The following is a 13824-nucleotide window of genomic DNA, read 5'->3' on the forward strand; positions in this document are numbered from 1 at the left end:
AGCATTGGAACAGGCTGCCCAGGGACCTGGTTCAGTCACCATCCCTGGAGGTATTTGAAAGGCATGTAGATGTTGCACTTAGGGTCTTGGTTTTGTGGTGGACTTGGCAATGCTGGGTTAAAAGTTGGACTGGATGATCTTAAAGGTCTTTTCCAACCTAAACAATTTCTGATTCTATAATTTTATCATTGAATTTGCTGATCATGAGTGTTTCAAATTAAAGTAGAGAATATTATGTGAAAGTAGAATAAAAGTACAGATTTCCTTTCTTGAAATAACTGTAACTTGCATTTTGGGCCAATCTTGGGTTAAAACATTTTTATGATATGAGCTATTTCAGAACAATTTTTATTTGTAAGATAATGATTTGTCAAAAAAAAAAAAAGTGTGTCAGTCTCAGGGCTTCTTTTTATTTGGGACATGTGCGTATTTCTTTCTTGTACACCCCTGAAGATTCTTCATTGCTGTGACTCAATAATATAAGAGTAATATCAGTGCATGTATCTCCCAATGTTATCCATAAGGCAGGAAGCTAAATAAAAATTTTAAAACCCTACTCTTGTAAAACTGTTCCTGTTATGTAAAGTATTTGCTGGGGGTTTTGTTTGTTCGTTTGTTTTTGTGTTTTGGGGTTTTTTTTAATATAACTAAAAATTTCCAGTAGAAGATCTCAGAGCAACCAAATACAGGTGCCCTGTATTTTACTACTTAGAGGCAAAAATCTTACATCAAAGAAAAAGTCTCTTATATTAATGGGTGTAAAGTTTGGATTTAGGGACTTAATTCTTTATTCTTCCCATTACCTACTTCATATAAAGATATTTCCATCCCCTTGTGAAACTTTATTAGCTTATCTTCTTCTAGTGAGTCTGTTTTAGCTGCACTAGCTTTACAGCAGCTCTGATCTCAGTTCCCAGCTGTCAGAGAGGATTGCCTCCTCCCAAACAACAGTACCAACTCACTTTAAGGGAATGGAACGGCAAACCTGTACTTCATCCTCCCTCTGGACAATACACATCATGTTACTTCCAAGCTCTTCTTCGAACTTCTCAGCTAGGATAAGTAAGTACAGCATAATTAGCTATACAGAACAAGGAATAGAAGAAATAGTCATAATAAAAACAGCAGAGCATGGACTTCCTTCTTAGAAAATATTTAGTTACTGCAGCTCTTGTGAATAATGACAGTCCATTTATAAGTACTGTGCTTATCTTAAATAACATGAGGAAATGCTATATCTTCCATTCCTGATTATAGTATCTTGTCCCTGAGATGTAGAAACAGAAAAAGAACCAGAAACTCAAAACTTCACGACTACCGTGCCTGGGTATCTCATATACCTTTATGAGAAGATAAATCAGTATCTCATATAAATAAATTATTTATAGTTATTGCATTTGCCTAATTCACACTAGTGTTTTGGTTGCTGTTGTCAAATATTAAAGTACGAAATATTCTTACTTCATTATTTTGGTAAAACATACTATTCTCTCAATCTGAATGACCTTTAAAATACGTTGTAGAGTCCTGAAAGCTGAAAAATCTACTAGATTTCCAGATATAATACAGTCTCTATTTCTGGTTGATAACAACCTTTATGGATTTCTCTTGTAGTGGATTTCTTTAGAGTCAGTCAAATGAAACAACAGTGTTTCAACATGTTCCATTAATATGTAAAAAACCCCTCCCCATTATTTCAATGGTTTCCAACACTTCTAATTTACTTTATACCTGAAAAAAAAATTCTTTGGCTTGAATAACCAAAGAAAAAAGGGATGGAGGAGCATGAAGAATAATGTGGATTTGCTTTAATTATTTATTTTCAAAACCTATAAAAATGTCATAATTGTACCTAGGACTGTACTTTTGAAGTCATTGCTTAGTCAGTTACTGAAGAAATAACCTCTTTCTCGAGTAGCTTATATATATATTCCTAAAAACAATAGGTATAAAGTTAGTTTAAATTACTTTGAATTTATGTGCATATGGAAGTTTGCCAGCCAAAATACTTATAATTTTTTCTGTCCCTTAGAAGTTTTAAGCTCTAACTTCTTATGACAGATCAGTCACAGTTCTAGACAAACATGATCTGTTCTATAAAGTAGAAATGCAATTTAAATGCTAATTCATTTCACAAAAGAGTTTTTAAACATTACCTGCCTTATAGACCATAGCTGTAAATAACACTGTAGAAGCTTCTTTCACAAAAAAAATCTCATGTAACTGGCAGTTATTCATTAATGTACTGACATTCTTTAAATGCATATCAGTGTTCTCATTGGTGGTCGTGCTGTCTGGCTAGAATGAGTGTAGTAATGGAAGACAAAGGACCATTAATGGACATTTTAACCTTCCAGTCATATTTATCTGGATATTATGAATATGTCTGTGACAGAATTAAAATTGTGCATTTCCTAATAGCGTGTTTTCCTTCTAGGTTTTTGGAGATCAAAATCAAGGAACAGTTTTCCTACGTGAATTTACGTTGATTCGGAGAGAAAGTCTTCATGACGATTTCCTATCTGATTTGCTGAATAACCACAAAACAGAAGATGCGGTAGGAATTCTCTATTATTCCAAAATACTTAATAAAAAATTATTGCAGAAGTATGAATTGTTGTGATAGGTCATTCATTCTGCTTATTAATTTATGGGAAGTAACAGAGCGAGATTTTTTAACCACATAAAAATGTCACCCTAAAAAAAAAAGATACAAACTGTATTTCTAAATCCAAAGAACCAATCTTTTCTTTCCTTTAATTTCCACTGAAATAATGATATATCTAATGAGAAAACCTGCTGCAAAACTGTTTTTCTAACAAATGCGACACTGAGAAAGCAACCGATTTTATCATAGTTCCCCAATCAGCGTCCCAATAAATCTCCCACTTTGGTTCTTTTTAGAAGTCTGGTGATTTATGTACTGTAGGCTTTTCTTACATAGGGCAAGAAGTTTGCAACTTTTCAAAATCTGTGTGCGCACAGAGCCTCAGCGAAAGTTGGGCAGCTGATGTCTTGATTATCATTTGTAAAGTCTTTAAACTTTCTGTTTTCCCCTGATGATGACATGAGTTGATTTGATGCTTTCTGGGAAAATGGGCACAGTCAACAAGCAGGGTTTAATAGCTTTCTGGGCCTGTGCATTAAAAGCTGTTGGTAATGATGCTGTAGTAATATCTTTCAATTCTCAACAAAATTTGGAGAGCTCAAAAGAGTTTTTGTTTTCTTTTAACCAGTTACTACAGCAAATACACTTAATGAGAAAATACAGTACCTGCTTGTAAGGCAGTTGTAAGCAATTGTTTGCAATATTGTTTCACTTCAATATAAGCACTAAAATCCAATGCTGGTAGCTCTACCATCATTTGCTTCAGGGGGTAATTTACTAGAAGCCGGAGGGGGATTTATATTTTTATCATTTTCTGTCTTTTGCAAAGACAATAGCTGAGATTACACTAACAAAATTATTAAAAGGAAACCACTGAGGTGTTTCTCAGTTTCTAAGTTATGTTGAATTTCCTTCTTCTTCTGGGAAAAAAAAATTGAAAATAATTCAAGAACTTGGGCAAAATAATTTAAAATACAATGGATTTAGACAAAAAACTTAAGGTTCAGGAAATTCCTAGTTTAAAGAATATCCCAAGGATTATAATCCTACATTTTTTGGGAAGTTCCTATTTATGTATTCCTGCCCCATGACAGATAAAGAAAAATGATGAATTAGTGGTCTGCTTTAATGAAATTGCTTGAAAACAAGCAGTGAAGAGAGAAAAAAAGAAAAACTATGAAGGCAAAATGTTGTGTTTAGGGCAGATATTTGTTCTATCCCTTTGATTCAGAAATTATAGTCTGCTAATCTTAGTACATGTAGGCTTTTTTGAACTTCAGAAAACACAGCTGCATTTTAGTAGCAAAAATTATGACTTTACAGTACAGTAGTATACTTTCACTGACTTATACAAACATTTTCTTTTTTTTTTTCAAAAAACCCTATTTTAATTGTGTTAACAAATATGTTTGCTGTTGTATTTTACCATGTTCACATTTCAGCATAATGCTGAAATTTCCCACTATTATGATATGCAGATATAGCTCAATCATTTAGTTTCCTTCAGTATCTGTGTGCTTAAATGTCCATGAGAAACTGTGCTAAATAACGTTACCCAAATTATTTTTTACTGCATCCTTTGTGTCAGTCTTGGCTTATAGAATGGAAGAAAAATCACTTTAGCATGTTTTCTTTATTTTATTTACACTGATATCAGTTAAAAGCATGTTGAAATGAATAAGCAATGAAAACCCTTCTGAATTTTATTAGTAATAGCCTCTTTATCAATCATTTCTTCTCTCCCTACCCCAAGTCCTTAAAATTTTCAAATTATTATATCCTTTTTTGTCCTCTGGATATGCTTAGAGTCTCTTTTTCTACTATTTTTTCTCTTTTCCTACTGAACTGACCATTTAGTTCTGTGGGATATAAATAAAGTGAGATCTGTGTTAACAAAGTCTTGCCAGTTTCAACATCTGTTGTTTGCAATAATTTCTGTGCTAAATTTTATTTTCTAAATGCTGATCTTGTAGTTCATCTCTGAAGACTCTGTAGAAGACACAAGTAAAGTTAAGGGTATTTGAGTATAATCTTCTGTGAGAGATTTACATGCCAAAAGCACCTTTCACTTTCTTTTGAGCAAACTATCTTCAAATTTAGTGCATGAAGATAACAGAGGAAAGACAAAAATAAATATGTGAATGGAACATACCTACTATAGCAGGAAATTCATCCTGTAATTCATTTATAAACCTCTCAGGACTCAGCAAAATTCTGTTTAAGCTGATTTTTCTGCTGCTTTATGTGCAAAGTTATTCCGAAACTTCCTTTCTAGGATAGAAACATTACTTCCTACTTTGCTTATGTTGTGTTTTACATTTATCTTACAAAAGAAATCTGCTAAGACTGCCCCACTAGATTATTTTTTTAATGTGTTTTTAAACTTCTGAATGTTGTGGAATGGATGGATGGCTTTCTGCCTTCTGACTTGTGTGCCTTAAACTAGTGACTGTCCTAGATCTGAGGGAGGGTCTTGTGATGAGGACTAAAATAGTGACCAATAGTATATATCAGTCCAGCACAAAAATTCTTTCCTTACTGTGGAAATGCTTGGCTTAATGGAAGGAGCAGATATCAGAAAACAGGTAAAAATCCTAAAGACTTATTTCAACCTCTAATATCATATTATAAGATTCTGTTAATCCGGTTCTGAGTAACTATGATTGGTTTTCCACATGTGTCATCTGCAGGACAAACAATACAATAAAATCAAGCTGTTTCAGGTAGCTCACAGTCTTTATTACGATAATTTTTCAGGTTCACAGACTTTATTACAATAAATTTTCTGATGATTTTATTAATTGTATAAAAGTTAATAAATACAAAATTAACAATTGAAGCATCAATTCGAGTGCATAGTTTCTTAAACAATACTACTTATCAATTGCCATCTGCAGTGTTTAACAGATTTTATCAGAATATACAAAACACAGTTTCCATTGTCTAAAAGACAGTCTCTACAATTTTATCAGCAGTCATTTTTCTAATGAATAGCGTTATACAAAAAAAGATGGAAGATATTTAACATTAATGATTCAATGGAAAGACAAGTTTAAAGTTTGTAGAACTGCTATTGAAAAAATTTAGAGTAATCTTTAAAAGAAAAAAACCTAATTTTTTACAAAATTTCAAAACTGTAAAATTAAAAGTCCATTTAATATCGGGTACCTTTTAAAAACAATATATAATACTGGTTTTGTTTTCAACTATAATTTTATCGTATTTTATCACATTTGGAGTTTTTGTTCATTTATATAAAAAATATGCATTTATGAATACAGTCTGTGCAAATAAGTCTGACTCCCAGATGCTGGATTTACTGTGTGCTGGTTGCTGTTGCACATTTAGAAAGAATGATATCCTGGGATAGTTTACTTTGGTTGAATGCCAGATGTCCACCAAGGCTACGCAGATCTCCCCCACCCCCAGAAGGAAAAAGGGAGACGAAAAAGAAAACTTAAAAACCTGGGATTTACCAAGAAAAACAGTTTTATATTTACACAGAGAAGGAAAAAAAGGAACTATAAGCACTATACACACAGGGAAAGCTAACAATAAAGACTAGTTGTCCATGAAAGGCGTTTTCCTGAAGAAGAAGCAGCCTGTCCACCACCACACAGCTACCCCGAAGAGAAGAGCAAAACTGTTTCCTCCTGCCTCTCTTATATCCGAGCTGACATAACATGGTATGGGATACCTTTTGGGTAAAATATACATCAGGAACCTATCCTAATTCCATTTCCCTCTCAGGGAGGCTTAAAAACCCACTACAAGCTACAAGTGAAAATCTCACTTTAGGAATTTTTTTCCCTTTACTTTTCTCTTGAGAAATGGAATTTTGCAATTAATTGACTGCGTGAAATGATATATGGTGTGAATTGTCCTCTGAGCTGCAGAGGAACTGAGCGCTTTAGAGACATATAACTGCATAATAATGGAGATTATGGAAGATGGATGCAGTAAAAAAAAAAGCTGCTGTTAATACAAGTGTTTTAAAAATGTGCCATCAAACTGAGAAATTAACAGTCTAAATGTAAAAAAAAAAAAAAAAAAAAAAGAAAAAATCAAGCAGTGCTGAGAAGCAGCTGCCTTAACAAATCCCTTTCTTAAAGCATTAATGATCAAGAAACTATGGATATTGGGCAGGGAGATGCTGCATTAGATTACCTTATCACTCCCACTTCCTCAGCAGGAAATTAAATTCTTTCGTACTTTAGCATACTGTCAAATGTTTTACCTAGCAACTTTTAAACAGCTTAAACAACAGATACAGGAAATTCCCTGATATTTTTCTGGCTGATTTATGTGGAACTGAAGCACAAATGATGAAATTCCAAAAGGTGGTCAATGACCTGGAGGAATACCCGGAAAAGGAGCAGTGAATACAGCATAAATGTGCCTAATAATGAGGCTGGTGATAAAGGACTGAGAACATGCTCATGCATGACCATTCAGTAATGAATTTAAAAGCCAGTGGAGGATGCTATTACATTCACTTCTGCAGTTCAGAAGGCAACCCAGATAAAGGAGTCATGGTGGAACTTGAAACCTCAGTCTTCAGAAACACACATGTGCATGTGTGATTGTGCCCTTGGCCTGCGGAAATGAGAATTAATCCCTGAATGTGTTTTTGTGAAGAAATTGCAGAATGCGACTTTGTAGATCCATCTGCTTTTATTGACTAGAATAATTGCGGGTAAGTGAAGAAAAAGGTGGGATGTGTTCTGGATATCCAGTGGTATTGGGTGAGCGTGGCAAGATGTGGGGGGAAAGGGCTACAGGGTTGGCTTCTGGGAGAAGCTGCCAGAAACTTCCCCCATGTCTGACTTAGTGCCAGCTGGCTCCAAGATGGACCAAGACCAAGCCCTTCAGCAATGGTGGCAGCACTTCTGTGGTAACTGATTTAAGAAGGGGGGAAAAAAACAACTGGGCAACAACAATGGCAGCCAGAGGAATGAGAATATGAAAGAAGCAGCCCTGCAGACACCAGTCAGTGCAGAAGGAGGGGGAAGAGGTGCTCCAGGCACCAGAGCAGAGGTTCCCCTTCAGTCTGTGGCAAAGACCATAATGAGGCAGCTGTGCTCCTGCTGGACCCTGGAGGGGTCCTGTGCTCCTGCCACCATGGAGGTCCCTGGTGGCACAGATAACCAGCTGTAACCTATGGAGGACCCCACACCAGAACAGGTGGATGCCTGAAGGAGGCTGTGACCCTTTGAGAAGCCCACACTGGAGCAGGCTCATGGCAGGACCTGTGGCTCCATGGAGAGAGGAGCCCACACTGGAGCACAATTTCTGGCAGGACTGGTGACCCCATGGAGGAGCTGTGCTGGAGTAGCCTGTTCCTGAAGGACTGCACACTTTGGAAAGGACCCACACTGGAGTGGTTCGTGAAGAACTGGAGCCTATGGAAAGACTCATGTCTGTGCAGTTCATGAAGGACTATTTCCCATGGAAGGACTCCAGGCTAGAGCAGGGGAAGAGTGTGAGAAGTCCTCCTGTGGAAGGAATGGCAGAGACAATATGATGAACTGACTGAACCCCCTTTCCTCATTCCCCTGAGCCACTTGGGGGTACAAGGTAGAGAAAATCAGGATTAAAGTTGAGCCTAGAAAGAAGGCAGGGGTGGAGGAAAGGTAGTTTAAGATTTAATTTCTCATTACCCTACTCTGATTTGATTGGTAATAAATTAATTGCCCCAAGTCGAGTCTGTTTTGCCTGTGACAGCAATTGCCGAGTCATCTCTTCCTGTTCCTTATCTCAAACCCATGAGCGCCTCATTATATTTTCTCTCCCCTGTCCGGTTGAGGAGGGTGAGTGATGGAGTGGCTCTGGGGGGCATGTGGCATCCATCCAAAATCAACACACAGTATATGAACCTGTATGGAATGACCATATCAAAAATGTTAGTGGCAGTTTTCCTTGTTTTCCTTCTGTGTATTTCATTCTTTGCAAAAAGGACAGGAGGACTCTGTCCCATGGTAGCTCCTCACTAGTAGGCAATTCTCTGTTTTCTGAGCCTGACAGAACAGTGATTTTGTTGGAGCCAATTGGTGAGATTACATCTGCCATTAAGTATATTGGCCACCCAGCTATACTGTGGCCTTTCATTTAGGAACAGATTTTCCAGAACAATTGCTTGTAGATAAGAGGAATGGGTGAACTGACTTGAGATTTAGACATTCCTTTTGTTTATCAGACAAAAGTAGCTTGTGCCAGAACCTTTATATTCTGCATCATCTATAAATTTGTAATACTTGAAAAAGACCGTTAACATGTGCATAGAAATTATCTGCTTAACTCTTGTAAAATAACACAGTGCCAGAATAGTGTTGTAACGCTAGGAATGGGACCGTGATATTACCTAAAGCAAAGGTATTTTGCAGAGTTAGACTTTTTTCCCCTCCTTCAGTAAAGATAACTAGATACATTTTTTCCTCCTACATTTACTTTTGCAGTCTTTGAGTACTCTTGGACAAGCTGATTTATGTTTTACTTGTACAAGACATTCAAGACCAGGTAGTATGAAATGTCTTAAACTTTTTATTTTTTTCTGCCTACATGTGCTTGGTAAGTGGAGGAGAAAGTAATTAAAAGTAATGCATTTGCATCTTAACCCAGAAGTATCATCATATACCATGACTGAGCATAGCTGCCAGGTTTCATCCCAGCTTTTATCCCAAATAGCTCACTGCTGTTTCACCTAGAGTACTGGATGCTCATTGAACCTTTTCTTCCACCATCTAAGTTCTTTCCTCAAGAAAAAGTATTTTCTTTGGATCATGGCATTGGAAAACCCTTTTGCAATCTTGGATGACATCTAGAAATAGCATCTTCCCCATAAGCATCTTAATCACCATTGTTCAACTTTTAATTATTTATCTGTACTTGTTTTGACTATTAGTTTTCCATCTACTCTTCCAAAAGGTCCATTTGATTTAGCTTGATGTAATCAGCTGGAATCTGCACAGTAAAACAGTAGTAGTTTGAATATTAGCCTTATTCTATAAAGACACAATATACCAAATTTCTCATTAACAAAATTACATGGGATTGTAGCATCTGTTGGTGCCATTGATGTACACTGTGGGTATAGAAGTAAATTCTGATTACTTAAATTTGTGCTTAAGAATAAAAGTACAGAGATGAAACAGATGAAATAGTCTTACAGCTTCCTCATGAGGGGAAGTGGAACAGCATGAGTTTGTATCAGGGGGGGTGTCGGTTAAATGTTATGAAAACATGCCTCCCCTAGAGGGTGGTTGGGCACTGGAACAGGCTCCCCAGGGAAGTGGTCACAGCACCAAGCTTGACAGAGTTGAAGAAGTGTTTGGACAACACTCTTGGGCACATGGTGTGACTCCTGGGGATGGTCCTGTGCAGGGCTGAGTTGGACTTGATGATCCTTGTGGGTTGCCTTCCCACTTGGGGTATTATATGATTCTATAATAAATATTAGGTTTAATTGCTATGAGCCATTCAAAGATTTCTGCTTTGCAACTTTTACAAGATACCCATTTTTCAATGAATATCATAGAGCAATTAACAGGAGCTGTTCTTGCAAGGGGTCTCTTACAGCGAAACTTAACAATGATAGAGAAAAAAAGAATTCTGCATTGGCTGAAATGGCATAATGGAATAAATGGAATAAAAGCTCCAGGTCGAGTGTAGAAAGTGTTTCACAGGGTTTTTTTTTTTTGCGGTGTTTGTTTGTTTGGTTGGTTTTGGTTTTGTTTGGTGTTTGGTTGGGGTTTTTTTGTTCGTTTGTTTGGTTTTGTTTGTTTGTGTTTTTGTTGGGGTTTTTTTGAGATAAGATAATGTTTCTTCCAGGAATATTGTGGAGATAAATCAGTGTTTCTTAAAAGCACATTCTTTTTTTGTTAACTGGAATTATCTGACTGTCTTCTTCCCTCAGGGTGCATTTGCTCAGACTCTTAACCTTGTTTTCCCTTGTTTTCCAGTCATTAACATTCTGGGTATCTGAATCGCTGATTGCCGTTCATAAGGAACCCCTCAATTCGTACTTTTGTCCTTCAGATCAATTTCTTCGAGTTTTTCTGGATGTAATTTATCTGAAAAAGCAACCAACAACCTTATTACTGAAGAAGTTCAGAACTCAGTTGTAATTTCTGAAAGTTCATTTACTATTTTTGGCCACATTTTCTTCCCCTTTTTACTGCATAATTTGAATTTGAAAACTTTAAAGAATATTAGTCTTTTCCCTTCTCTTACCTTTCTTTGATTTATTTTTTAATTTTTATTCTATTTTGATAGGTTATCTTGTCCTTCTGGCTTTGCTTCAGCCTTGTTTTCTTTTTTCCCAGTATAGAACATTTGTTCATAATATTTTTGCAAGTGTTGTTGTAGGCTTTATCTGGAGCCCATTCATAATTATGAGCTTATACTATTCACAAATACACAGCTGATGAACTATCAGCTGACCTACTCAATTTTCTATTGAGTTGGGAAGAGTCTTGATTACTGCATTAATTTATATGATGGAGAAATAAAATGGCATGTGCAAATAAAATACTCTCAGGAACCTTGCAAGTTTGGTGTATTTTATATTTTCAAATTTTATATAGCAGTAAATAATTTGCAGGTTTTATATGGACAAAGAAGATTTTGAATGTTTTGGTATAAAGATTTATCCATAAATAAATGAATAAATGAATAATCCAAAACAATGAATGAATGGTGAAAAAAAGATGGTATAGACTTTCTATGAAATTACTGGTTGAATGTCAGGCTGAATTCTTTCTTGAGACATGTACTAAAAATTTATCATGTGAGCTAAATAATTTTTGTAGAATTTGATTACTACCAGACACTTTAAAATTTTTGCAGATTAATGTGAGTCTGTTCAATTTTTGTGTCTGAGATACTGGACTTTCTTATAAGGTCAAGTCTATCTGTTTATATAACTGTAATATAATTGTGCATGGTTAATTGCTTAATTGTGGAGAGGGACTCTAACATATCTAGAAGCAGTGTATAGAACTGATATGGCTGGGATTGAAAAAAAATTGAATATGACTTGGGTTTGGTAAATGTCAGAAAGCCTCGATGCATTCAAGCCCTGATACTTCTCTGCATTCGATCCTCGGTTATTGAATTCACAGAATTCAGGGACAGGAGAAGAAACTGATTCTAGTATCTAAGTTATTTTTCCCTGAATGATCAGCTGGATACCTGGGCTGAAGTCAACTCTATTGCATACGAGATCAAGAAGCCTCATACTTCTTTGAGGACTTTGTATATGGTATGTGAAATAAAACTAGTTTTTTCAATTTTTTTTTCCCTAGACTGGCATAAGTTAAATAATATTGCATATGTTAGTACATATTGGTTAAATGCTTCCCTCTGGTTACTCTGAGTAAAACTGTGTTCTCTACATATCAAGTGATTCTGAGACAGAGCAATTTTTAATGTAGTTTGCCTAAACCTCACAGGCACTATAGCAATGGGTGGTTAAGCTTGTAGTGAATTTATGAGATTGGAGAACATTATATGCAAGCAATATCATTTGCCACCACATGCCATTTGTAACTAGCATAGCTGCTGGTTATTCCTGAAGAACTTTTTCAAGCTAGCTTACTTGTCTTTTGTATGTGAATTTTCTATCATGAATTTCAAACCATATCCCATTTTTTTGGCTTTTAAGAAGGATGTACTTAGTTTCATGAGATAAGCATGCCTCTGCAGTGAGTCCTCTGTGCCAAGATCCTCAAAGACTAAGTCAGATCTACTTGAGGTTCTGGATGCTGTTTTTTCTTCTCACTTTCAACCACAGATAACTACTTCTCATAATATTCTCTTGGTTTGGCTTATGCAGTAGTGGTAATAACAGTACTATTAGTAGCAGGATTAGTAAAAAGTCTTCTGACTGACTTCACATCCCTAACTCTTTGTTAATGAGATTTGGCATTAGATTTGTGAATGGTACAATACTTGTGTGCAAGACCCCTGTAGTATGTGGCTGAAAAATGGCACCTTTCTATTTTTCTCTTTTCCTGAATTATTCATCATACTGAGACAGCTTTCTTGTATTTGGAAAGAGAATTCATGGAATAGCATCCATCTGACTATTTTTTATAGAAGCTGCTTCCTTCAGCCCTCCCAGAAGTTCAGGGAAAAGGGAGTTCACTTGCCTCTTCCAGGCACAATAATCTGTAGTTGGACCATTTCTTCTGTCTCACTAAATATCCAAACCTGAGTAAGTCTGTGAGGAAAGGGGGAAAAAGTGCAAAAGTAATAACATGATATTGGTTTCACAGCGCTGCCAAATCTCATGATTTTTTTTTAAAGCCTTAATCTTTTAGGGCTTGTCCTTTATACTACTCATGAAAAACAGCACTTCCGCTACAAGGTAACCTAGTGTTTTGAGATTGTATTTTTATTCCAAAGCCACAGGTGTAGAAACACTGGATCACAGAGTACGTGGCTCCTTCTCCATGTAACAAAGTCTCTGGCTTCTAAACTTTCAGTGACAGAGTGATGAGTTAACAGCAAAAAAAAGGTTGTGGTAATTGTAATGCCTTCCTGTTTAAGTCTTTATAGGAAATTTTGTCTCCTTATGATAAAAAAATATTTAGTGTGGTGTTTACTTGATTTTTAATCAAGGGTGACTTGAACACAGATATTACCTGAAGGAGTTCCCAGACATTTCAATACAGTGAACATGATTTTGTATTTGTTATAGCTGCTAATGCTAACCCACAATTCTGTAACATTTACCTGAGACTGGACTTTTGCCTTGCCAACTTTTTCTCCGGACAAGGTAGAATATTTGAGATTTATACCCAGCTGCAGATAGTATCTGAATTTGTGGAGAAAGAGGGGCAGTTGTTAAACTGCTGTTTTCAGGGAGAACACAAAAAGGAATCTGGTGGTTTGCCCCTTCAAAATTCCTAACCAAGATTTGGAGTGCACCAACAAAGTAGTCAACAACTATTGGAAATTAGGAGGACTTGCAATTTTGTAAAACTAATTAGACTTATTAGAAACTGAACTAAGTTTTTGGTTACACATACACCTGTAAATACACAACATAACCCTAAACACTTCAGCTGAGCGTGAAACTGCTCTGTACTAGGAACTGTTTACATGCACAGAAATCAGAGACAGTCCTTGCCTTGGGAAGCTGACAATCCAAAGTACATCAGAAAGAGAAATACTGATGCAGTGAGTTAAAAGACACTTTTGGTTCAAACAGAACT

At 36.1% G+C, this 13824-nt stretch overlaps 1 protein-coding gene across 1 annotated transcript in view; it reads left to right on the forward strand.

Annotated features, from left to right (window-relative positions):
• ADAMTSL1 (ADAMTS like 1) overlaps nt 1-13824 on the forward strand; it is a 314782-nt gene that overhangs the window by 16546 nt on the left and 284412 nt on the right. The window contains exon 2 of the mRNA XM_029962898.1: nt 2438-2557. Coding sequence (XP_029818758.1) covers nt 2438-2557 — 120 coding nt within the window. The remainder of the gene's footprint in view (nt 1-2437; nt 2558-13824) is intronic.

This window comes from Manacus vitellinus, unplaced genomic scaffold (assembly GCF_001715985.3).
Source record: "Manacus vitellinus isolate BGI_N305 unplaced genomic scaffold, ASM171598v3 scaffold_50_pilon, whole genome shotgun sequence".
NCBI lineage: Eukaryota > Metazoa > Chordata > Aves > Passeriformes > Pipridae > Manacus > Manacus vitellinus.